At 50.6% G+C, this 25,225-nt stretch overlaps 3 protein-coding genes across 13 annotated transcripts in view; 2 read left to right on the top strand and 1 right to left on the bottom strand.

The window, feature by feature from the left end:
- Window positions 1-66: 66 nt before the first annotated feature.
- On the top strand, window positions 67-7,237 carry LOC310686878 (kelch repeat and BTB domain-containing protein 13-like). Its single transcript, XM_083461342.1, has 4 exons — window positions 67-399; window positions 2,096-2,827; window positions 5,063-5,363; window positions 6,652-7,237. Exons 1-4 carry the CDS (start codon window positions 112-114, stop codon window positions 7,044-7,046), a joined length of 1,716 nt encoding a protein of 571 aa, XP_083317468.1. The 5' UTR covers window positions 67-111; the 3' UTR covers window positions 7,047-7,237.
- A 749-nt stretch (window positions 7,238-7,986) lies between these two features.
- On the bottom strand, window positions 7,987-12,202 carry LOC310687045 (lys-63-specific deubiquitinase BRCC36-like). The gene is made up of 3 exons (XM_083461687.1): window positions 12,136-12,202; window positions 10,220-10,609; window positions 7,987-9,448 (listed from the first exon to the last, which is right to left on the bottom strand). Exons 1-3 carry the CDS (start codon window positions 12,194-12,196, stop codon window positions 8,913-8,915), a joined length of 987 nt encoding a protein of 328 aa, XP_083317813.1. The 5' UTR covers window positions 12,197-12,202; the 3' UTR covers window positions 7,987-8,912.
- A 1,655-nt stretch (window positions 12,203-13,857) lies between these two features.
- Window positions 13,858-25,225, top strand: part of CPT1B (carnitine palmitoyltransferase 1B) — a 42,684-nt gene continuing 31,316 nt past the window's right edge. Inside the window, exons 1-2 of one of the 11 annotated variants that reach the window (XM_083461084.1) lie at window positions 13,932-14,061; window positions 22,915-23,062. Coding sequence is in view for 2 of the 11 variants with exons in the window: in XM_083461080.1 (XP_083317206.1) it covers window positions 24,481-24,700 (220 nt within the window). In the remaining 9 variants the exon portion in view is untranslated. Of the gene's footprint in view, window positions 14,062-15,192; window positions 15,627-22,505; window positions 22,691-22,914; window positions 24,701-25,225 lie in introns of those variants that run through there. The other 10 variants (XM_083461083.1, XM_083461080.1, XM_083461089.1 and 7 more) reach the window with 10 other exon arrangements.

Consider the following 25,225-nt stretch of genomic DNA (forward strand, 5'->3'; position numbering starts at 1 on the left):
TGACTGCTCTGCTGTAAACACAGACTAAAAATAGCTCCGGCGCCCGAGCCAAACTCTGTTCCGCAGGCTGGGTGTGCTTTGGGACGGCTGAAGGGGCGCTCTGACCTGCAAATGATCCCCCTGGCCATGCCCCATGGAGGTCTGCGCTCGACCCCTTTGCAGGGGCTGCTTGCTGCTTCCGCCTGGCTGGGTTGGGCCCGCCTCGCCAAGCAGGCGTTCGACTTCCTGGCCGGTGCCCTCTGGGCTTTGTGGGGCCTCATCGCCTGGTCCTGGAAAAGGCAGGGTGCTCAGGGGTCCCTGCCCGAGCCGTGGGAGAGCTGCCCCGAGCTGAGGGTCTACCGGGGAGGAGATGTTGAGGCTGAGCTGCTCACGGTCCACACACAGCCCTACAGCTTCCAGGTAGGGCCTGGCGGGGGGCTCTCCTGTGCTAAGGGGTGGCAGGAATCATAGAACTGTAGAGTTCAAAGTAATCCTAAGCATCATCAACCACCTACAATACAGGAATAGGCAGCTGTCCCCAACGGGGATAGAACCTGCAACCTTGGTGTTATCGGCACCATGGTTATCTAACCATGGTGAGCTATCCAGGCTGCATGGAGGCTTTCCCCGGGAGTCAGATGCAAATTCACCTGTCGCGCCTGTTAGAATCGGGGGGTCAAAAGGCCAGCTGGAGCGTCTCCCTTCAGCCTTGCCGCTGCGGAGATCCCTCGACCTCTGCTCAGTGACTCAAGCTTGCAGACTTGAGCACACTTTACTCAGCAGTGTAGACTGCGCAACAGAAGAGGCTTGAGGCAGCAGACACATACTAAACTACGCATTTATTATACATAAATCAGGACAAAGAAAACATGGCATCTCTCCTTGCTGTCTTCTCGGAGAGAGACGGAAAACAAAAGCAATACAGAGCGGAAGTTCCGCTCATGCCAGCAATCTGTGCTGGAATGTAAACAGACATGTGACATGTAACAATCTCATGTCTGCAGCAAAGGGTGGAATGAAATACCGACAGCGCCAACTATGACCGTTTCCTGACCACTATAGTCCATGCATGGGTAACCTCAAGTCTGGACTACTGCAGTGCGCTCAATGTGGGGCTGCCCTTGGGGTTGGTCCAGAAGTTCCAGCAGGTGTGGGGTGCCTGATGGGAGCATGTGATGAAGAACATGCTACACCAAACGCTGCACTGGTTGCCCATCTGCTACCCAGCCAAGGTCGAGGTGCTTGTATCAATTTACCAAGCCCTGGACAATTCAGGTCCAGAATATCTCAGAGACTGTCTGAACCCTTGCAGCCCAGCTCAATCGCTAAGATCACCTGCAGGAGCATCACAGAGTGTCCCCCGATTTGCAGAGGCTAATTTGGCAACCACAGGAACAGAGACAGGATTAGGCGAGAGCAACCAGGTCCACCACAGGGGGCACCGAACCAGGAGAGTGCTGCAGCGGGCACCACAACAATTTAGGATGGAAGAAGAAGGGGGTGGCCAATTTTGGTCTTGCACAGATGGGAAACCAAATCTTGAGTGCCATTGGTCCAGCCCTGCGGAACTCCCTGCCACTGGAAACTCAGCAGGCCCCTTCTGGGCCAACTTTCAAACTCCTACTGGAAACATTTTCCTCTATGCAGGCGATTAAGAACACGTCCTTCTGACTAACTGATGCCTGATTTTCACCTATGTACGGCTTAACTGTACTGTTCTATGTTTTATTGCTGTAAATGGCTTCGATGTATAATTGAATACACAGCGGTATGCAAGTATCTTTATAAATATTATTTATTTATTTATGTATTTCTTAAATGCAAGCAAGAGGAAATAGCAGCAAGGGGAGGCAGCTTCGGTCTCTGAACAGAATCATGAACCCAGAAGTACCGGAACAGGTGACTTCCAGGTTTCGGCGCTTGCACTAAATCCCGCTTTGCACATGCGAAGAAGCTCTAAATCGTGACCCGTGTGTGCGCAAACGCGACGTCGCAGGTTGCGAATGCTGTGGGTTACAAACGTGATCCGTGCGGGAAACACGTTCGCAACCCGAGTGTCCACGGTGCTCGCATAATTTTCTTATGTTCTCTCTTTCTCTCTCTCTCTGCCTGGCAGGTGGATCTGGCCCGCCTGGTGGCGGAGAGCGCCTATTTTGAGGCCCTCTCGAGATCCTGCATGCAGGAGGCGTCGGAGAGGCAGCTGGATCTGAGCCACGTGCCCTCGGGGACCTTCCGCGCCATCCTGGAGTGGGTCTTCAATGGGCGTTTCAGCCTAGAAGAGGGAGACCTCTTGCCAGCGGTGCAGACTGCCAGCTACCTGATGCTCCCGGGGTTTCTGGACCGGTGCTGGGCGGCGCTGAGCCCGCTGCTGAACCTCCAGAACTGCCTGTCATACCTGGGTTTCGCGGAGGCTGTGGGATGCCCCGAGCTGAGAGCACTGGTGTCCGGCTACCTGAGTGCGCACCTGTTGGAGCTGCCAGCCTCCGTCGCTGGACGGCTGGACCCCCAACTGCGGGAGGAGCTGGCGCAGCTCCGCTTCGAGGGACGCCCCATGCTGTGCGCCCTGCGCAAGGAGAACGTCAGCCTGGCGCCCGGGGTCCCCCTAGAACATTTGCAGGGCCTCTACCACCGCCCTCTGCCCCCCGAGGAGGGGGACTGGCGCTGTGCCACCCGACTGCCCTTCCAGGCCGAGAAGTGGAGCTTCAGCGCAGCACAGCTCCTGAACTACCTCTTCGTCATGGGGGGCTACCGGGAGAAGCGGGGGCCCCGCAGTTTCACCTTTCGTATGGCGGCCTTCCGCTACAACCCCTTGACGGGAACGTGGGCACCCACCGCCGCCCCCAATAAGGTCAGGTCCTGCTCTAAGGCCAGGGCTGTGTCTCAGGTGGCCGTGCACACACACACACACACTGTATTTTTCCGTCTATAAGACGCCCCCATGTATAAGACACCCCCTGTTTGGGGGGACTCTGATTTAAGAAATTGGGGAGAGATGGCCCCCATGTATGACGCCCCCAAATTCTGGACATTATTTTTTAGGGGAAAAACCTAGTCTTATACATGGAAAAATACGGTGTGTGTGTGTGTGTGTGTGTGTGTGTGTGTATATAAATTGATTTTCCATTTTATAATATACGGCATAGCCACATCATTATTACAGTCATACTTCGGGTTGAAGTAACTTCAGGGTGAGTATTTTCGGGTTGTGCTCCGTGGTGACCCGGAAGTAACGGAGCATGTTACTTCCTGGTTTCACTGCTCGCGCATGCGCAGACGCTCAAAATGACGTCACGCACATGCGTGGAAGCGGCGAATCGCGACCCATGCACGCTCAGACGTGGGTTGCATTCGCTTCAGGATGCAAACGGGGCTCTGGAACGGATCCTGTTCACATCCAGAGGTACCACTGTATTCACATGATCTCTTTTGCTCATTAGAGCCTATTGACGTCCGCCCCTTCCGTCTCACGGCTTTCAAAATTAACCTTTATATCACTGCCTTTGTACGCTTTCCAATTCTAGTTGATTCATTACAAATAGCATTAAAATTAATATTATCATAAAAAGGGAGGAAGCTGCCCGTTACAAGTCTTCAGTCAACCCTGCTAGTGATGTTTAATTGCTTACAGTGATCTTTCAAATGTTATATATATATATAAATTTACTCTCATCTTGATTTCTGAGCTTCCCGGTTAGTTTGGCCATTTCAGGGTAGTCCATTAATTTGGTTTGCCAATCTTTTTTTGCTTCTTCTTGCCATCTTTGAGCTAACAGTATTTGGGATTCCGTCATCACATACATGAACAATTTTTTCTGGTCTTTTGGGATCTCCGCTCCTACAATACCTAGTAAAATGGCTTCTGGGTTTTTTTAAACAAAGGTTACTCTGAACATTTTGTTTTATTTCGTTATAAATCATTTCCCAACTGTTTTTAACCTTCCTACATTCCCACCACATATGATAGAAGGTACCCTCTGTTTCTTTACATTTCCAACACTTATTAGATATTTATTACTTATACCCCGCCCATCTGGCTGGGTTGCCCCAGCTACTCTGGGCAGCTCCCAAGAGAATATTAAAAACACGATAAACATCAAACCTTAAAAACTTCCCTAAACAGGGCTGCCTTCAGATGTCTTCTAAAAGTCTTGTAGTTGTTTCCTTGACATCTGGTGGGAGGGCGTTCCACAGGGAAGGCGCCACTACCGAGAAGGCCCTCTGCCTGGTTCCCTGTAACTTGGCTTCTTGCAGGGAGGGAACCGCCAGAAGGCCCTCGGCGCTGGACCTCAGTGTCCGGGCAGAACGATGGGGGTGGAGACGCTCCTTCAGATATACTGGACCGAGGCCGTTTAGGGCTTTAAAGGTCAGCACCAACACTTTGAATTGTGCTCGGAAACGTACTGGGAGCCAATGAAGGTCTTTCAAGACCCGTGTTATGTGGTATCGGCGGCTGCCCCCAGTCACCAGTCTAGCTGCCGCATTCTGGATTAGCTGTAGTTTCCGGGTCACCTTCAAAGGTAGCCCCACGGAGAGCGCATTGCAGTAAAGTGGTACCTCAGGTTAAGTACTTAATTCGTTCCAGAGGTCCGTTCTTAACCTGAAACTGTTCTTAACCTGAAGCACCACTTTAGCGAATGGGGCCTCCTGCTGCCGCCGCGCCGCTGGACCACAATTTCTGTTCTCATCCTGAAGCACTATTTCTGGGTTAGCGGAGTCTGTAACCTGAAGCGTATGTAACCCAAGGTACCACTGTAGTCCAAGCAGGAGATAACCAGAGCTTGCATCACTCTGGCAAGACAGTCTGTGGGCAGGCAGGGTCTCATCCTGCGTACCAGATGGAGCTGGTAGACAGCTGCCCTGGACACAGAACTGACCTGCGTCTCCATGGACAGCTGTGAGTCCAAAATGACCCCCAGGCTGCACACCTGGTCCTGGTCTTTACATCTCCAACACTTATAGATCTTGTTCTATACATTTCTGCTAACTTAACCGGTTAGATACCACCGGTACATTATTTTCATCTTATTCTCTTTCGGCAGTGCTTCTCCCTTCCTGACGCTCTGCTTTCCTGCTCCTCTTGCAGCGCCGGCGCCACTTCAGCAGCGCTGTGGTGGGGCAACACATCTATGCCGTGGGCGGCTGGTTCCTGGACTCTCTCCTGCCCCCGGACAGCAGCACCCGCCTGTACACGGCCGTGGAGCGCTACGACCCTTGGACCGACTCCTGGGCCTTCGTCTCCTCCCTGCCCATGGGCGACTTCTCCTTCGCCGTCTCCCTGTCCCACGACCTGCCCCTCTGCACTGCACATGGCGGCTGCATCTACGCCCTGGGCAGCATACAACGCACCGGGGAGAAACTTCTGCTGTGCTACGATGTGGCCGCTGGTGAGGAGGCGGCAATGAAGCAGCCGATGCGCCGCGCCATAGGTGCCGACTCCCTGGGGCCCTGGGTGCCTGAGCACCCACAAAACTCCCAACCAATTGGCCAGGCACCCACAAAATTCAGTGCCAGGGCCAGGCACGCTGCAAGGCACCCACCGTCCCAGACACCCATGGTTGCACTGCCAGGCTGGCACTCATGCGCCACAGCATTGCGCAGAGAGGGGAAGGCAAGGTGGTGTTATGTGTGAGAAAAGAGATAGGGGTGTCAGTACTTATTTTTATTCATTGCAGAAGGTTTACACACTGCTTGATTTGTTTTTAAAAAAGAAAACCCTCATAGCGGTTTACAAAAAAAGATAACCACAGTGCTTTTTTTCCTGGAAAAGAGGTGCCAGAACTCAGCCTTGAACCTTGTTCTCTTATAAGGGCAAGGGTGAGAGGTGCCGGAACTGAGTTCTGGTGAGTTCTGGCCCCCCAAAGCCCTGGATAGTAATATTACGAGCCAGAAAAATGAACAATGATTTGAAACTTTCAGAAAGTTGAAATAACTGTAGACTAAAAACAGGTTATGGGACACGGGTGGTGCTGTGGGATAAACCACAGAGCCTAGGACTTGCCGATTAGAAGGTCGGCAGTTCAAACCCTCACGACGGGGTGAGCTCCCGTTGCTCAGTCCCTGCTCCTGCCGACCTAGCAGTTCGAAAGCACGTCAAAGTGCAAGTAGATAAATAGGTACGGCTCCGGTGGGAAGGTAAACGGCGTTTACGTGCGCTGCTCTGGTTCGCCAGAAGTGGCTTAGTCCTGCTGGCCACATGACCCAGAAGCTGTACGCCGGCTCCCTCGGCCAATAAAGTGAGATGAGCGCCGCAACCCCAGAGTTGGCCACCACTGGACCTAATGGTCAGGGGTCCCTTTACCTTTACCTTAAAAACAGGTTAAAACTTGTAAGTTTCGAAACATCTGGAGAGGCTCCTCTAAGCGGGAACCTTTTCGGGGGGGGCCGAAAAGAGTACAGCGAAGAGTACATCAAGAGGCAGGGAGTTCCAAAGAGTAGGTGCAGCCATGCCAGGAGTTCTCACGAAAGCAGAACAGATATTTTGTGGCGGTTCCACTGATCAGCATGGTTGAGTGGGCACATACTGGGGAAGACGGAGGTGGCTGATTGTGAGTTAAGCAGGCAGGGAAGGACGGGGGTATGAACAAGGGCTGGCAGTGGGTGCGAGGGCAGGGGATCTGGGCTGTGGGTCCGGCCTGAGGGTGGCTACATCCTCGCCTTCTCTTCTCCTTGCAGACACGTGGCAGGAGCTGCTTCCGACTCTGACGCGGGCAGACGCTGACCTGCCTGGGCTCTACTTCCTGGGCGGCACGGAGCCCCTCTTTGTGGTGGGGGGCAATGCCCAAGACAACGTGGTCACCTCCTTCTGCCCCAGGACCCGGCAGTGGGGCCCTGCCCGGACCCTGCCCAAGTGCAGCCTGGCCGGACAGGGTCTGGCTTTGGACGGCACCCTATATATGGCCTCTCCTGACTTGGAGGCCCTCTTGGAAGTGGAACTCGGAGTCCCAGACTGCCACCCGCTGCCTCCACCACCCTTTCCCCTGTCCTATGAGGCCATCTTTCTGCTCCACTTCCCCCCAGATGGCTGTCGGGAAGAAGAAACAGAGTCAGGGGCACTCCAGGGACTTTGAGTCTCCCGTCTCCCCTCCTCCCTTTTGTCTGTCTGTCTTTTCCCGTCTGTCCAGTGAAAAAAAGACAGTCACGGAACCAAGAAATTACACAAAAGAAATTACCTTGAAAATCCCTGAAACGAGAAGTAATCGACTACAGAAGAACAACAACAACAACAACAAAACTAGAATTAAACAAAGACTTTATGAGATGCCGGCTACAAAACACATTTCACTGAAATAATCAGTTTCCTCAGAAGGAAAAAAAGAAATTGTAAGATTTTAAGTGATATAAAACAAGCTCATGAGTAGGGCTGAAAATGCTTCCTTGAGTTTACAAAGAAGGTATGAAAACCTCAAAGACAAGTTTTAAACATAGCCCTATTTAAGAGAATCAAGCAGCAGTGATAAGAAATTGAGGTTTAAAAGTTTCAAACAAACTCAAAAAACAGGGCAGAAACTCGGAAAAGTTTTAAACATAGCCCTATTTAAGAGAACCAAGCAGTAGTAATAAGAAATTGAGGTTTGAAGTTTCAAACAAACTCAAAAACAGGGCTGAAGCGCTCTTGACTGCTGATGTTAAAGACTTCAAACCTTAATTTTGTATTACTATTATTACTGGATTCTCTTAAATAGAGCTATGTTTAAAACTTGATATTGAGTTTTCATACTTTTTTTGTAAACTCAAGGAAGCATTTTCAGCCCTGCTCTTGAGCTTGTTTGATATCACTTAAAATCTTATAATTTCTTTTTCCATCTGTCCGGCAGCTCTGAGGTTTGGACCAGTTATCAGCCGAGATGGGCCATTCCTGGGTCAAGCCTTCTTGCTGGGCACCCTCCCCCACCCTCCCTTGCCCTCTCACCCAAATACTGGCCTCTATTTATAGCACCACGGCTTGCAAAACAGCTGCTGCTGCAAACATTCTGCACGCACTGCACAGAGTATGTGTCTCCCCCTTGCCCCAGGTCCAAACAGATACCTGGGAGCTTCTCTCCGACCCAGATCCTCCCCCTAACTCACAACTGCCCAGGGTCCTTCAGAACATTTTGTTTTGCTGCAAAGGAGCTGCAGGGTTAAGCTTACAACAAATCATCACAAAATTGCATGGCACAGGGAGGGCACCTAAATCCCATCTAGTCCAACCCCCGTGCCTGGAGTGGCCTGCTTCTATTGGAGAAATGTTGGGGTTCAGTACCCAATACCCTTTAGGTTCACAGCCTGGGCAGCCCATAAAATCCAGAGACCATTTGCCAGTCATAAGGGATTATTTTATTTGTGGTTTGGTGTGACTATTAATTTCACAAACAATGAAGCATATGGTAGGAAGGTACCTACATTATACAATACAGTCTGGTGCACATAAGTTATCCCTCTTCACTCCTCGCTGTTTCTCCATTTAATTTTGATATCTGTAACCAGTGACAAAAAGAATGGATTCTGAAACGTATAATTTTGAATTGTTACTGGTATAAACTATTATTTGCCTGCTTAACTGTGTTCAGCGTCGGGAAGCGTGGGAGATCTGAGCAGGAGGAGACAGACTGGAACCGGAGTAGAAAACGGAATGCTTTGAGTTGCAGGGTTTTGAAAGAGCTCAGGACTTGCTGCAGACTGTGGGACAGCAAGAACTTTGAAGCAAAAAAACCCTCTCTGGGAACAGAGAGAGTCCTACTTGTAACGCGATATAAAGCATATGTATATGCAGCGCATGTTTGTGTGTGTGTGTGCAGTAAACTACAACTCTGCTAAACAAATGTTTCGTGTGGTGAGCTTAAAGCTTCTGTGCTGCACAAACACAGAACACGCCCAACAAGATGGGAAGGGATGGAGAAGCAGCAATGCAGGATGAAGCCAAGCTTACAATTCTTGGGCTGTTGCTTCATTTCTCAGGCCGTGAGGTTCTGTTCCTCTCTCTCCAGGGCAGTGAGTTCCTCCAGAAGTTTCTGTTTCTCCTGCTGCAGCTCCTGCAGCCTCTCTTCCTTCAAGAGACCCTCCAGCCACTGCATCAGAGGACCACCGATGATCAACATCTGGCTGCACAGCTTCTTAGTGAACACCGTTCCATTGTGGATCTTGGTGATAGGCTCCAGATGAGAAAGGCTATGGATTTTCCTGAAGGCATCTTGCTCCTCTTGACGCAAGATCCTGGGGAACGCCATCATGGACTCAAGACACGCTTTCCCCATGCCGGTGTGAGGAATCAGGTGAACAGGAATTTCAACCCTTTCATATTTGCAGGAGCTCTTTGCGGCTTGAAGGGACTGGAAGCAGGTGAAGACGATCCAGCCCGTCTTTGTGCTTTTATCCTCGCTGAAACAGGAGAAGATCAGCCCTACAAAGTCTCTGTACAACATCTGATACATCACTTGCGTGCAGAGGTCGATGTGCGATGGCCAAACAGTGACGTGGGGATGGGAATGATGTTGTTGTTGTTGTTTAGTCGTTTAGTCGTGTCCAACTCTTCCTGACCCCCTGGACCAGAGCACGCCAGGCCCTCCTGTCTTCCACTGCCTCCCGCAGTTTGATCAAACTCATGCTAGTAGCTTCGAGAACACTGTCCAACCATCTCGTCCTCTGTCGTCCCCTTCTCCTTGTGCCCTCCATCTTTCCCAACATCAGGGTCTTTTCCAGGGAGTCTTCTCTTCTCATGAGGTGGCCAAAGTCTTGGAGCCTCAGCTTCAGGATCTGTCCTTCTAGTGCAGGGGTCTGCAACCTTTAAGACAAAAAGAGCCACTTGGACCCGTTTCCAAAGAAAAAACAACAACTGGGAGCCGCAAAACCATTGCAACATTTAAAACAAATATATCTCCGGAGCCACGATCTGACAGCGGGCGGGAAGGTGACGTCGGGACGGTGCATGACTAACGCACGCACCGCCCCCATGCGACAGCCAGTACAGCGCCCGCCACAGTGAGGAGTGTCGGGGTGCACAATGCGCCTCCTCCCCTCGCTAGTATCCGCCCCGGAGCCGCAGCAAAGATGTAAAAGAGCCGCATGCGGCTCCGGAGCCGCGGGTTGCAGACCCCTGGTCTAGTGAGCACTCAGGGCTGATTTCCTTCAGAATGGAGAGGTTTGATCTTCTTGCAGTCCATGGGACTCTCAAGAGTCTCCTCCAGCACCAGAATTCAAAAGCATCCATTCTTCCGCGATCAGCCTTCTTTACAGTCCAGCTTTCACTTCCATACATCACTACTGGGAAAATGGGAATGATACCAGCTCACAACCCTCGTGGGCTGTCCCGTTAACTTAGCCAACCTCTCCGCTTCCGTCGAAGCAGCCGAGAGCTGCTCCAGGGAAATCTCCACCTGATCTTTCCTCGTATCTGAGCGGAGCAGAATGATCACAGAGTGAATGTGAGCAGTTCGGCCAGCTCTGACCTCGCTGAGGCAGAGGCCCATGACCTCTTCTTGCTGAGTGCTCAGAGCGCGGACCATGCAGACCAGGAAGGCGTCTGCCTCCAAGTGCGCGGCCTGCAACGCCATCGCCACCTGCTTCACTTTCTGTCTGCCGCTCCTGTTCAGGGGAAGAGAGACGACGAATGTGCCAGTCAATGGCCCCAAACATCCCTTCCGCCAAGGCCTGCCTGCACAGAGAACGAGACAAACAAGATGTGCCTACATTATTACATGAGCACTGTTCCACAGCATTTGATATTTTCATTTACATACATTCATTCAAAATAAGATGGGTTTATAAAGCAATTACATATCCTTCCACCATGCTGACAAAGAATTCTATGAAACAGTAGTCAATATCCGGAATCACTGTTCCGTGTTGGACATCATATTTGCTGACTACACAAAGCTTTACAGCTTGTCTGTCATCCTACACAGTCTGGTACCCTGCTTCATTTAAAGATTTCCAGAAACTTTGAGACTAAAGATTTCATTTTGGACTTGTTATGGTTTGAAGGAATTCTATAAAGATTGTCTATTGCGTATGTACACGGTCATCGTGTTGCCTAGACATTGCAGATGCACAGAGAACGAGACAAACAAGATACTTATTTTGGTGTTGCCGGTGTGACACAATCCCCACCAGCAAGTACCGTATTTTTCCATGTATAACACGCCCCATGTATAAGGCGACCCCTATTTTTAGGGGGGAGATTAGAAGAAAATGGGGGGGGAGAGACATTGCCCAGAGTTCTGCAGCTTTTTTTTTTTTTTTTTGCAGATGATTGCCCCTCCAGCTTTTTTTAGGGGGGAGGACTGCCGAAAATTAGCACATCTGAGTTGCGCTGCCGCACGTGCACCACTAAACCCACCTATCAGCTGTTCCCTCAACGCAAGAAGAAGCTGCAGCACCAGCAAACACACAACAGCCCTTATCACACCCACAAATAACACCGATGACAATCACACCTATGCAGAAGCTACCCATCCTGTGTCACAAAAATGCACTGACCATGTATAAGATGCTCCCCCCCCCCCATTTTTTTATGTTCATTTTGAGGGGGGAAACCTTGTCTAATACATGGAAAAATATGGTAGTTGAGGAGTGGCACACTAAAGGCGGGGGGGGGGGCGCTCAGTTGGCAGAGCGTAAGACTCTTCATCTCAGGGCCCTGGGGTTCAAGCCCCATGTTGGGCAAAGGGATTCCTGCTTTGCAGGGGGTTGGACTAGATGACCCCTTGAGGTCCCTTCGAACCTTACGAGTCTATGAATTCTATACACTTTCAAGCAAAGGGAAGCAAAGGGGCAGTCAGCTCCATATATAGCAATTCTTTCTTCTACTAGCTTATTAATCACGAGACATGCCCACTTCTCTTCCTGCTTGTTCTCAAGATTTATAGCAATAGTTGCGGCACACACACCCTGTTCCCATTCTCCCCTCGCGGTTCTTTTCCAAGTGCGTCCTTCCCTTCCCAACCTTCGCTCGCTCCACCCTCCTCACATACATTTCAAGTTTTGATTTCATCACTTGTATAATTTCTGCAACAGTTCCTCTCCCACCCTCAAAGCAAAGGGAGGACCTGTTATCGGACACTAGTTCTGTAGTGTTACAGGTTTGAATCCACACAACGGAGTGAGCTCCCGTTGCTCTGTCCCAGCTCCTGCCAGCCTAGCAGTTTGTAAGCACACCAGTGCGAGTAGATAAGTAGGTACCGCTGTGGCGGGAAGGTAAACGGTGTTTCCGTGTGCTCTGGTTTCCGTCACAGTGTCCCATTGCACCAGAAGCGGTTTAGTCCTGCTGGCCACATGACCCAAAAAGCTGCCTGTCGGCCTGAAAGTGAGATGAGTGCTGCAACCCCAGAGTCGCCTTTGACTGGACTTAACCGTCCAAGGGTCCTTTATCTTTAGTATTACTGGGCCAGGTGGGGGGAGGTGGGGAAGGTCCAGATTATATCTGGGGGTCCCTTCCAGGCCCACGATTCTATATCCGTGAAGTTTTTAGGAGATCCTGTTGAAGGGGCCAAAGCAGTTTCCTCATGAGGCTAACTGGCTCCAGCTGAGCCAAGCTAAACACATTCACCTGCACTGTTGCCATGGAGACAGGGGGTGGGCCTCTCCCCACATCACCTAGGAAGGAGAAAAAATTGGCTTGGCTGGAAGCTGGCGGCTGGGGGGGGGGAGGCTTCCTGATCTCTACGTCCCAGCAGCTGCTCCCCACACCCCCCAAAAATCAAGCAAATAAATAAATAAATATGCTTAACGAACTGACCAATTGTATCACAGATAACTTGTTCTGTGCCCCTGCCCCCTGCAATAAATCTTGGCTACATCCATGCCTCCTGTGGTTTTCAGCAATGGGCTATATGCGTGTGTAAATAAATCCATCTTCTCTAAAGACAAGACAGTCTCCCTTGCCCTTCAGTCCAAGGAAACTGGGCCTGGACTGGGACTGCGGAACTCCCTGCCACAGGAAGCAGTGGTGGCCAACAACCTAGATGGCTTTAAAATGGTTGGAGAAATTCATGTGAGGAGGAAGAGAGGGCTGCCAATGGCTTACTAGCCACAATGGCTCTGCTCTGCTTCTACAGCTGAAAACAGAAATGTTTCCAATTCCCAGTTACAGTGGTCCCTTGGTCCTCATGCTTAATCCATTCCAGAAGTCCGTTCCAAAACCAAAGCATTCCAAAACTAAGGCACGCTTTCCCATAGAAAGCAATGCAAAATGGATCAATCCATTACACACTTTGGAAAACAACCCCCTAAAACAGCAATTTAACATGATTTTTACTATCTAACGAGACCATGGATCCATAAAATGAAAGCAATAAGCCATGTGCTGCAGTCACACAACCAATCAGTGCCTGACCTGGGTTCCACAGTGTCACACAAACACACACAAAAAGAGCCGCAAAAACAATAACGCAAAAATAAATAGCAAAAACAGAAACCTCAGCGTAACACTCAAGATGGAAGTGTGGCGCTCAAAACGGAGCAGGTTTGGCTTCCAAAAAAAGTTTGCAAACCGGAACACTTTCTTCCGGGTTTATCAGCGTTTGGGTTCCAAGTTGTCTGAGTACCAAGGCGTTTTAGAACCAAGGTCCCACTGTGCTGGAAACCACAGGAGGGGAGAGTTGCTCTTGTACTCAAGATGTTGCTTGCGGGTTTCCCATAATAGGCATAATAGGTTGGCCACTGTGAGACCAGGATGCTGGACCAGATGGGCCCTTGGCCTGATCCACCAGCACTCTGCTTACGCTCTTACATTTATCCAGGACCTTGGGAAGACACTCTTCTCTGAAGGCCAAGTGGAGTTTGCACAGACCTTGCAGAGCGAGTCCAGTTGGTGGAGCTGGAACAATGCCTGTTGTTCACACACCCCTTTTTGCTTAGCAAAAGCAGCAGGACTGGCCCCTCCTGCTTCCTCTATCCGTGCAGCCTGGTGACTCCTGGGGGGGGGGGAATGGCTCAGCCTGGCGCACAGGGAGCCAGGAGTCTCCTCCAAATGCCCTTCCGGCTGCAAGGGGCTGTCCCAGGCTGCAGGTTGCTGCTTGCTCTTTACTGCAACAGCAGCTACCTGGGCCCAGCTGAGCTGCTTCACCTGGAGGAAGGAAGGTCAGCCACGCAGGGTGAAGGTCGCAGGTAAATGCAGACCCTTCGGAGCTTGCAAGGAGGGAGGCGCAGGCACAAGCAAGCTGGCCACCTGGGTGCTGCTGGGGGATGCTGGAGGGTTTATCTCTGCATCTCCTGGTGCAGGTGATCGGAGGAGGCCCAGGGAACTCCCTGGAGAGGGTTCCCTTTGCACTTTGCACATGTGGGAATGTGCAAGACATCGCACGGTTACAGCAGCATTGCAGCGGCTCAAAAACGATACCGTAGGGGTGGAGAAGGGTAACTTAAATGGCCGAGAGGGGTGTCTGTGGAGTGACTCCCCTAGGATGAAAGATTGCATGGTTTGGGGGACTTTTTAGAAAAGGTGAGTAAGAAGGCAACACAGCAGAAGTTGATAAAATTCTCCACGGCCTGGAGAAAGCAGATAGAGGTAAGTTTTCCCTCTCCTAAAAGGAGAACTTGTGGGTTTTCAATGAAGATTTGGGACTTTTTCACACAGTGCAGAGTCAAACTACAGAACTCACATGTGAAAAGGATCTCAGGGTTGTGGTTGAACATGAGTCCATGGTGTGATGCAGCAGCAACAAAGGCTGTTCTGGGCTGCATCAACAGAAGTCCAGTGTCCAGATCAAGGAGAGTCATAGTCCCACTCTGTTCTGCCTCCCTGTCCGACCTGTGCCTCTAATCTATATATTTATATATTGCATCCACGTGAAAATACAATTGATGTGCACAGCAAATGCTTTTTCAGGGAGTTCTGTTGGACATGCTCCCCGAGACACGCACTCAGGAAGCGTCTGTGCCCGAAGGCATGGGAGGGCTACCCTGTCGCCCTCCAAAAGCTCCTGGAGCCCAACATCTGGCCTAGTGGTCAGAGTCACAGAGTTCGGCAGGGGGTGACTTTGGGCCAGTCACTCACGCACATTCTCAGCCTGGCCTGCCTTGCGGTGCTGCTGTGAGGATAAGACGGGGAGACCCACGTACGACACCTTGAGCTCCTCGGAGGAAAGTTGGATACAAATGTCAGAAAAGTAGAATAAATCGATCAGCCCAGCACACGCAGCCAATACACAGCTGTCAACGTATACCCCTTTTAAAGGAAAATTCCCTTATTCCGAATAGGGTTCCTCGCAAGAAAAGGGAAAAGTTGACAGATATGAGCCAATAACCTGCGGGGAACCTCGCGTCCCAACATACAGGCCGGGGAGTCTTCGTGCCTAGGGGCAAGGGCGCTTCTGTAGCCGGCAAGGAAGGGAACTGGCGCTGCTCTTGTGCGAAGGGGGGAGGTCTCCCCAGCTGATGATCGGAGGGGCCGGACAGGGCAGCGAGGAAGCGTCCTGGCTGCCCCCAGCCCACCTCGTCGCTCTGTGGCGCAGCAGAGCCTTGGAGAGGTGGGGGCGCCGCCGGCTCCCTCCTTCCAAGTAGGGCAGCCGCAGCCGCGCCAGTGTCAGGTTACGGGTGCGCAGGGAGCCCCGCCAGAGAACCAGCCTGCCGGCCAGCCGTCCCATCCCGTCTCCCGGGGAAAGGCTGCAGCGGAGCCGTCGTCCGACGGGGACCCCCGCCCCGCCTCGCCTCCCCTCCCTGTTCCCGAGCAGGTACCAGCGCCTACCGTCCGACTGGCAGGGGTGGGGGCTCTGGAGCCTTGCCCTTTTTTTGCAGGATCGGGGCGGGGGGTGAGGGGTGGAGACCGGATCCTGACCTCCCCGACGGCGCGGAGCAAAGCTGCGCTCTGGACGCGGGGAGGGGCGCTGCGCCGGGGCTCTCCCAGAGGAAAAACACCGGCGTCTCTGAGTGCGTGCAGAGTGCTTTTCCGTCGCAACACACATAGCAGCGAGGGGTGGGCTGCGGCGATGGGTTTTGCTGACACCCCGGAGGGATCACCCAGACGCAAGGATATTTCAACGCATGTCGCCCTTTTCCTTCTCCGCGGGGCAGACCCTGGACATGGATCCTTCTAGCAAAGGCGTGGGGAAAAGACAGACCCCCTCCCCAGAAAATCCCACAAGCCCCCTCCCCACCCCGTCCAATTTCAGGGGAATTACAGCGACTCCTGTGGGGAACCCCAGGGGTCATCCAATCCAACCCCCTGCGATGCAGGAATCTCAGCCACTAAGTAGCCACTGAGTGTGGTGTCAGGATAGGCAAGGAGGTGCTCGTGCCCCCCCCTTGATTTGAATATTGGGGCCTACTGAAGTCCACAGGAGCAGCTGCTGCCCCCCCTACCCATTTGTTGCCCAGCGATTCCCCCTGGCCAGCGGTGGTTCCAGAGAGGGAAGCTGCCTTTGAGTCTCAGGTGCTGAGCATCACAGGTGGGGAGGGAAGGGCTTCTTCACTTGCATCTGGTTAAGAGCTTTAGAAGTGCCTGCAGGATCAGGCCCATGACACCACCCAGTCCTGTGTCTCCCCTCCTCTGGTTTCAAACTAGAGAAGTGTTGCTGCCTCCAGCCATGGCTAGTAGCCATCAATAGCCCTCTCCTCCTCCAGGAATTTGTCCAGGCCTCGTATCTACGGAACCGCCTCTCCTGGTCTGCCCCGCAGAGGACCTTAAGGTCCATGAATAACCATAGTTTAGAGGTCCCTAAGGAAGTCAGATTATCCTCCACCAGGGCCAGGGCCTTCTCAGTGATGGCTCCAACCTGGTGGAATGCTCTGTCCCAGGAGACCCCTGGTCTCCTCGCTGGCCCAAAGAGGACTAATTTAGCCAGCTAGCCCTGGTGATCATCTAATGTTTATTGGATGGATTTCCCCCCTAAATTGATTTTTGAATTCTGAATTTATCGTTATCCACGTTTTATAATGCATTTTATGCTGTTTTTTGTTGCATCAATTAAGTGTTTTAAATTTGCTGCCCTGAGCCTGGTTTTCTGAAAACTAGCTATGGCCTAGTTTGGTGGCCAGCATGGCCTCCTGTGGCAGGGAGTTCCATCGGTTAACTTTGTGCTGCGTGAAGAAGTCCTTTTGTCTGTCCCGAATCTTCCATCTGTGTGAGATCGGGAGGCTGGGCAGCCCAGGTGGTCCTGCTGCTTCAGGGGGACTTGGGGGGACGTGGAGTGGGGGGGGGCGTTTGGCCAGGCCTTCCGTGCTCAGGGACAGACACCCCAGGAGCAAAGGGACTCCAGATGCTAGTCCTTGGGGGGGGTGTTACTCGCTACTCTTAAAGGTAAAGGGACCCCTGACCATTAAGTCCAGTTGCGGACGACTCTGGGGTTGTGGCGCTCATCTTGCTTTATTGGCTGAGGGAGCCGACGTACAGCTTCCGGGTCATGTGGCCAGCATGACTAAGCCCCTTCTGGCGAACCAGAGCAGCGCATAGAAACACCGTTTACCTTCCCGCCGGAGCAGTACCTATTTATCTACTTGCACTTGGACATGCTTTTGAACTGCTAGGTTGGCAGGAGCAGGGACCGAGCAACGGGAGCTCACCCCGTTGCAGGGATTCGAACTGCTGACCTTCTGATTGGCAAGCCCAAGGCTCAGTGGTTTAACCCACAGCGCCACCTGCGTCTTATCCCCCTTTTAAACAAATGCAGGAATTACCAGCTGGGAAGGAGCAGCCAAGGCAGCAGTTCACCCCCCTCCAGGCCTCCCCTCACTCATCTCAAATCCAGTAAGAATGATAAGAAAAAGCAAAGATGATAAGGGATCCCTGCTTTGCCTTTATTGGTAAAGTACATCGTTTGATACTTTGTGGAGTCATCAGTGGATCGGATTGTTGTTGGGGAGGGTTGTCCGAGGGGCAGGCTCCACATTCCCAAAGAACCTTAGAATTTTAGAGCGGGAGGGGACCTCTGAGGGTCATCTAGTCCAACCCCCTGAAATGCCTTTTGCATCACTTTGTAAAGGCGCAGGGTGCTTCTGAACTGCACTGGTGGTCAGCGGCGTAGCATGGGTTGTCAGCACCCGGGGCAAGGCAAGTAATTTGCGCCCCCTAACCCCTAACCTGCCGCCGCTGCCAGCTTCTTCTTGCTGCTGCCTGGTCTGGTCTGGTGTGGTTCTCTCCCGCGCTCAGCGCTGCGCTGGGCGGCCGCTGCCCAGTCCCTCCCCCAGATAGTCCCTCGCTCTCTCTCCGCACCGCACGCCTGGCGCCCACCCCCTCCACAGTGGGCGGCGACCCGGCGGCTCGGATCGGATTCGCACAGCCAGCACTGCAGTGAGAGAGAGTGAGTGAGCCAGGTAGGGGCAGAGAGCTGCGAGTGCGAGCGCCCCCCCCCAGATGTTGCGCCCGGTGCGGCCACCCCCCCCTGCACCCCCCACGCTACGCCACTGCTGGTGGTACCTGAATATACAGACCAGTGGAACCAGAAAGCACTTCTTTTGTGGTCAGAGGCACTGCTTCTATTCGTATTCATATTTATGTTTACCAGCCACTCACTACAAAAGTATCTCAGAGCGGCTTACAATGTTAAGAACAGGTCAGAGTCTTTGGAGCCTGAGACTTTCAATCTCATGCGCTCGAGTTCGAGATTCCTCCATTGGAGAGAGGTTGATGATCGTTGTTGGTCCCTTCCATCTCTGTATATAGATTTTGGGGGCAAATTTCATTGTGTATGCAAGTGACCAGAAGTAGATGGCGAGTAAGTAAAACATTCATGATGGAAGTTTAGGGAAGATTTTAATGTTTAACAGACCATTGTATTTTAATATTCTGTTGGAAGCCGCCCAGAGTGGCTGGGGAAACCCAGCCAGATGGGAGGGGTATTAATTATTATTATTATTATTATTATTATTATTATTATTATTATTATTATTATTATCTCTATGATTCTATGAGTATGCCTTCAGGCTATCAAATCATTTTTAAATAATGAAGGAAGCATCCGCATCACACAGAGCTGCTCTTTGCATTTAGGGAGTCGTAACAAAGATAATGTTCTTTGGCCAGTTTGCTGCCTTTTTTGGAACAAAGTTTGGAGGGAGGCTGGGTTAGGCACCACTTTCAGAATGCAATGGGCATTAGGTGAAGAAGCACGCCTCCTCCGGTGACACGATTGCTCACTGTCGAAAGAAATGCACTTTGCACACGCTCAGGAGAAGAACTCTCTCTCTCTCTCATGGCTTCTGGAGCTGATCCTTTTCTCATTTGACAGCAGTCTTCTGGGAGTGACGCACCGGAGGGAGCCTGACGCCCAGGGCAGAGGCTGAGACTTCCCTTCTTGGCCCCAGGCCAGCCCCACGTGATGGAAACAGCCTCCCTGAGCCAAGGCTGAGCTCTGTTCCCAGCAGGAGATATAAACAGCGAGTCCTGAGTGGCAGGAGCTGGCCAGAGAAGGTGGCTGGAAGGGGGGGGGCTCCTGGCTCCGGACTCCCCTTCCCCTCCTCTTGCATTGCTGCTCCCAACAAGGGCTGGCAGAGAGGGAGGACGAAAAGCCCCCTCTCCCACCCAGTTGTACGTATTTGAAGGGTATAGGAGGCCTGTTAATGTACAGAACTCACTCCCCCAGGAGGCAGTGGTGATGGTCAGCAGCCGGGGATGGGCTCTCACAGGAGTTCCCTGTCCCTGCTTTAAAGGTAAAGGGACCGTAAGGTCCAGTCGTGGACGACTCTGGGGTTGCGGCGCTCATCTCACTTTACTGGCTGAGGGAGCCGGCGTTTGTCCACAGACAGTTTTTCCGGGTCATGTGGCCAGCATGATAAGCTGCTTCTGGCGAACCAGAGCAGCGCACAGAAACGCTGTTTAGCTTCCCGCCGGAGTGGTACCTATTTATCTACTTGCACTTTGTTGTGCTTTCGAACTGCTAAGTTGGCAGGAGCAGGGACCGAGCAATGGGAGCTCACCCCGTCGCGGGGATTCGAACCGCTGACCTTCCGACAAAGGGACTGGTTTGGCAAGCTTGCTCTTATACATTTTCTTCTTCTTCTTCCTCTTCTTCTTCTTCTTCTTCTTCTTCTTCTTCTTCTTCTTCTTCTTCTTCTTCTTCTTCTTTGGCAATCACTTGTAGCCAAGTAAGATTGTCTTCCCTAAACACGGTTTTAACAGTGAGTCCTTAAGTGACTGTGGAGGCCAGTTCCGGATCCACACGTCCTTCCACAGTAGGGACATTGGTTGAGTTGATCCCGGTGTGGATTTGCCAAGCGTGCCTTCCTCTTATCACGTTTCTCCCTTGCGTCCTGAGTTCGAGTGTCTTCCAAGCCCATGACACCTTTGGTAAAGGCTGTTCTCCAACTGGAGCGCTCGCAGGCCAGTGTTTCCCAGATGTCTGTGTTCCTACTACATTTTTAAAGATTTGCCTTGAGAGAGTCTTTCTACCCGCACAGATACAGGCTCCCAAGAATGGGGAGGGACTCAAGACAACATCTTGACTGGCCTCCCAAACCCACAACAATATTTCAGATCGATAGCCATTATGGTGAACACAACAGCAGGCCATGCAAACTGGTCATTTCCTGGGCAGGCAAAGGAGAGCCACTGTTTAGAAAGTCCTCCCCCTTCGCCTTTATCCTTTCTTTCCTTAGCGGAGACGAGCTCTCTGCTTTCCACAGCAGCACAACCAGGCAGATGCGTTGGCACAGCATTGGAAAGGAAGGGAACATCTCTGTGTCTCTCTTTGGAAACCAAAGGCATGGTCTATTGTTGCATCAGAAAAAAATAACAAAGAGATTGCATGTGTTGAAGAATACAAGTGGTGTAGACGATTTTGTTGAAATATGGCATCCTTTTATAAAATACTGTATTTTTCGCTCCATAAGATGAACTTTTTTCTTCCTAAAAAGTAAGGGGAAATGTCTGTGCATCTTATGGAGCGAATGCGTGGTCCTTGGAGCCGAATTGCCCTGGGGCAAAAACAGATTGTGCTTTGGGGGGGGGGAGGGAAGTGGGTGTTGAAACAAAGCCGCTGAACGGCAAGCGATTGGGAGGGAGATAAGGGACGCGATAAAGGAGGCTGCCTGGGAGGGGGGAGGTAAAAGCCCATGGATCCTTGGGATTTTTGCATTGGGACACCCCAAATTCACCATCAGATCACATAGCATGCCCACGGCTGCAGCCTGCACCAAAAAACCCCACATCCACTGTTTTGTGGAGCCGCAATGGCGCAAAAATGTGGTTACAAAGCACGGATCTACATGGATTCTCCAAACTCACCGTCAAATCACATGTCTGTGGCCACAGCATGAACCACAAAAATCATACATTCACTGTTTCGTTCAGAATTTTTTTTTCTTGTTTTCCTCCTCTAAAAACTAGGTGCGTCTTATGGTCAGGTGCGTCTTATGGAGTGAAAAATACGGTATATGCTGGAGAATGGTGACGACCGAAATTACAGATCGGACTATGGCAAACTTAACTAGATTGATCTGTCCTGGAGTGGGGGGGGGGGAGTGAGGATTGTGGTTCTGTGTTCTTTTCTCTCTCTCTTGTTATATATTGGAAATCAATTTTAAAAACAACAACGTGGGGGTGCTGTGAAGGGAGAAGTTGTTGTAAACAAAAATCTGCCCTTTTCCCCTTATGGGGTACCCAAGAGCCCATATAGAGTCCTTACGTAGGTTCCCTATTGGTAGGAGAAAATAAGAGAGGCCAACCAGAGAATATTGAGAAGCAAAGCAGCTAGTAAGCCTGATCTTTATTGATCTGTTGCAACAGGGTCCTCACTCACCACACGCAGGAGGGAGGAGGAACCCAGAACAATGGCGCGCAAGGCCTTATATAGACATTTTAAATGCCCTGCCCTGGAGCTCAAGACCACCCCTCCATACATCATACCTACATCACAGAAAGAGCGGTCTACAACAGAAATCTGAGTGCTTTGTTTACCTCCTGTCTGCCAGGTTACCTGCTTAATGGTCACTTGATTGGATTGCCTGGGGAGCCTGGCCAGTCTTTTGTAATAATAAATACTTAGTTCCTGAGCCAGGTCACAGCCTCACACCCTATTCATATCTTAAATGTGCCTTTTTTATATAAGATATTTATTAAAAAAATTAAGATATTATAGTAAAAATGAAAAAAATACAAGAAAAATTACAAAATAAAAACATTTAAAAACACCTTAATTTTCCGTTGTATATTTTTCTTACACTTATTTCCCCGGACCTCCTCATACCTCCCTTTTTTGTATTCCACTTCAATTCGTTAGTTCAGCAAATCCTTACCATTAAGCTTTTACCCATTTATGAACCTTTTTTTTATGTCTCTTAAAGCATTACAGCTGGAAACCACTTAATTTCTATCCAACATCATTCTAACATTCATTAATTTTACAATATTTCTGTAAATAGTCTTTGAATTTCTTCCAATCTTCTTTCACCGCATATCTTAAATGTGCCCTTAAGACAGGATTTGTGAAGGAAAAAGACAATGGGAAGGTTTCCCACTTTGACCTTGCAGAGAAATAATTGAGGTCAATGTGTTCAGGACTTTTTTTCTGTGGGCTTTTCAGACATGGGGTTTCTATATTTATGTACGTGTTTGCTTGGTACATTTATGAACATTTATTACATAGCTAAGACCTTAAAATGCTTATCACAAAGTTCCCCCTGGTGACTTTCTGCCTGCTCCTCGGCTGCTAGAAGCGCCGCATTTCTTGCTATGAAGATGCTGTCCAGAGTAGACCTGTTTCTTTAAATGGAGCAGGGAGGAAGGTGCTCTGTCTGGGGATTCCATGGCAGTTGGGGGCTCAGAAGATAGAGGCTTCCCCCTGCCCTGAGAAGACATCCACCGGTGAGCAGCTACCTTTGACCTGCATCTTGCAGGGGGAGGTGTGAAGCCCCTTCCTCCAGGAAGAGGCTCCCGGAGCCTGCTTCTTGGGTCTCGCACTCGCACCCCCGGCACTCCAAAATACCTTGCTTCTGCAGAAACCCCTTGGCTTGCCGTTGGTGCCGTGCAGCCCAAGAGAGGAGGATTTCCATCTCCAACTTTGCTGTTTTCTTCTCCCCTTCTGGCAGGGCTGCTGTGCCTTTGACAGCTCCATGACGGGCAGGAATTCAACAGGGCGAGCTTTCCCCAGCATGGAGATGCGATGAAGGAGGAAGCTAGACCTTCCGCTCTGACCCTGGCTCGCTTCAGCCTCTCTCCTGGGAGCTGCTTTGGGTGGTACTTTCCGAGCGGATGCAACCGCGCCAAACTCCTCGCTGTTTCTTAAACGGGTGCTATCCCCTTCCTTAAAATAAAATAGGAAGAAGGGCAATTTTTAAAGGGCCCAGTGGGGCAAGGAGACCCCAGGAACCGCCTCTTGGCCTACAGATCTGCCCCCACACTGAGGTGCAAAGCAGGGGCCCCTGCCCTGTGTACCTTGCCATAGGAAGCCCAGAGGGCAGACTCCTGTGCAGGGCCTTTTTTGTAGTGGCACCGTGGCTTTGCAATGGCAGGCAGTTAAGCGTATCTCTTTCAATGGGCTTTGGGGGATGTACATTAGATAATCTGAGACTGATATACGGAGCTATGGTTTTTAGTGGTTACGTCGCTATGTTGTCCTGTTCTGATTTTCAGTGCTTTTTTCTGGGGAGACGCAGGGGTACGCATACCCTTAAACATTTTGTGAATCTAAGTTTGGTCTCACTGAGGGGCATTGTTTCAATATGAGTAGGAAAATGAGAGTCCCTTAAACATTTTTTTTCTAGAAAAAAAGCACTGCTGAATTTGATTGCATCATTTATTTATTTATTGTGTTGTGAAGTGAAGTGTTTTGAAATAAACCCTGGGCCATGCCCCCTGTCTTCAGGCAACACCCCTCACTGACCCTCCACTTAATAATAATAATAATAATAATAATAATAATAATAATAATAATAAATTTTATTTATACCCGGCCCTCCTCGGCCAAAGCTGGGCTCAGGGTGGCTAACACCAGTAAAATTACAATGGAAACATAATGGGGGGGACAGAAACAAAAAACCCAATTTAAAATACAGGCTAAAATGCAATTTAAAAAGCAGCCTCGTTTTAAAAGTAGCCCATAAATAAATCATACCCCTCCTTGATTATTTTTGCCTGGCAGGGGACTCTTATCCTGGAGGTCTGATCTACCTCTTGCTTGCCATTCTCAGGGGAGTGGGAGTGTGTGTGTGTGTGTGTGTGTGTGTGTGTGCTGGGGAGCAAGCCCACTTTACCTGGGTGCAATGTGCATTTTTTGCTCTGCCCACCTCGGCCCATGCATCCCAGAAAGTTGCCCAGACCCTTGGAGGGGGGTGTCTCATAACTCCGTACCCTCCAACATTTCTCCAATGAAAATAGGGACATCCTAAGGAAACAGAGCCTAGGACTTGCCAATCAGAAGGTCAGCGGTTCGAATCCCCGCGACGGGGTGAGCTCCCGTTGCTCGGTCCCTGCTCCTGCCAACCTAGCAGTTCAAAAGCACGTCAAAGTGCAAGTAGATAAATACCGTAGGTACCGCTCTGGCGGGAAGGTAAACGGCGTTTCCGTGCGCAGCTCTGGTTCGCCAGAAGCGGCTTAGTCCTGCTGGCCACATGACCCGGAAGCTGTACGCCGGCTCCCTCAGCCAGTAAAGCGAGATGAGCACTGCAACCCCAGAGTCAGTCACAACTGGACCTAATGGTCAGGGGTCCCTTTACCTTTTATGTAAAAGCAGGAGGGCTTCTGTAAATCTGGGAAAACAGGGACACTTGGAGGGTCTGCATTGTGGGGCATATATGCTTTTATTCCTATTTCAGGGTCAGTCTTTTACAAGAACACTCTGGGTTTTCTGGGGACAGTGGTTTTGTCTGCTTGTGGGTGTGTAGCACCCTGCTTGTGGTTAACGCTTAGCTGGAATGAAATGTTCAACGCAGCAACAGAGAAATTAAAATAATTATTTATTTGTCAGACAAATAAATGAGAGGCACAGTGGTATATGATTACCAAGCTCTGGCCTGCCTCCTGCCATTATGGCCAGCACTTATATTCCCTTAATCCAGCCCCCTTTGCTCCTCCTGTGGCTGCCTCTGTCCCATCAGCCTGGTTGAAATTCCTATTGGCTGATTGGTATAACCAATCACAAAAATACACTCATATCCTCCTGTCCTTATATGGAACACAAAGAGCTATATATTGTTACATCTATAAATGACAAATAAGTATTAATATATCTTACATGTGTCTCAACAAGGAATCTTAATTACCAGCTCACCTCTTGCCCTCCTTGCCCTACTGCCTTCTAAAACAAATGGTTAATCTTAAATTTTTATCTTAAACATATGTCAAGGATCTTGAGTTTCACATCAACATTGAAAGATCTCCTTCATTTGAAGGTTTCTAAAC

Source organism: Podarcis liolepis, assembly GCF_965112155.1.
Source record: "Podarcis liolepis genome assembly, chromosome: 10".
Lineage (NCBI taxonomy): Eukaryota > Metazoa > Chordata > Lepidosauria > Squamata > Lacertidae > Podarcis > Podarcis liolepis.

Excerpts from the sequence above, each read along its gene's own strand:
- LOC310686878 (XM_083461342.1), top strand. The coding sequence starts at position 112 with ATGATCCCCCTGGCCATGCCCCATGGAGGTCTGCGCTCGACCCCTTTG. Across the intron at positions 400-2,095 it reads CACAGCCCTACAGCTTCCAG|GTGGATCTGGCCCGCCTGGT; the intron begins GTAGGGCCTGGC and ends TCTGCCTGGCAG. Across the intron at positions 5,364-6,651 it reads GTGCTACGATGTGGCCGCTG|ACACGTGGCAGGAGCTGCTT; the intron begins GTGAGGAGGCGG and ends TTCTCCTTGCAG.
- LOC310687045 (XM_083461687.1), bottom strand. The coding sequence starts at position 12,196 with ATGGGACACTGTGACGGAAACCAGAGCACACGGAAACACCGTTTACCT. Across the intron at positions 10,610-12,135 it reads TTTACCTTCCCGCCACAGCG|GCAGGCCTTGGCGGAAGGGA; the intron begins GTACCTACTTAT and ends TTCTCTGTGCAG. Across the intron at positions 9,449-10,219 it reads GTATCATTCCCATTTTCCCA|ATCATTCCCATCCCCACGTC; the intron begins GTAGTGATGTAT and ends AACAACAACAAC.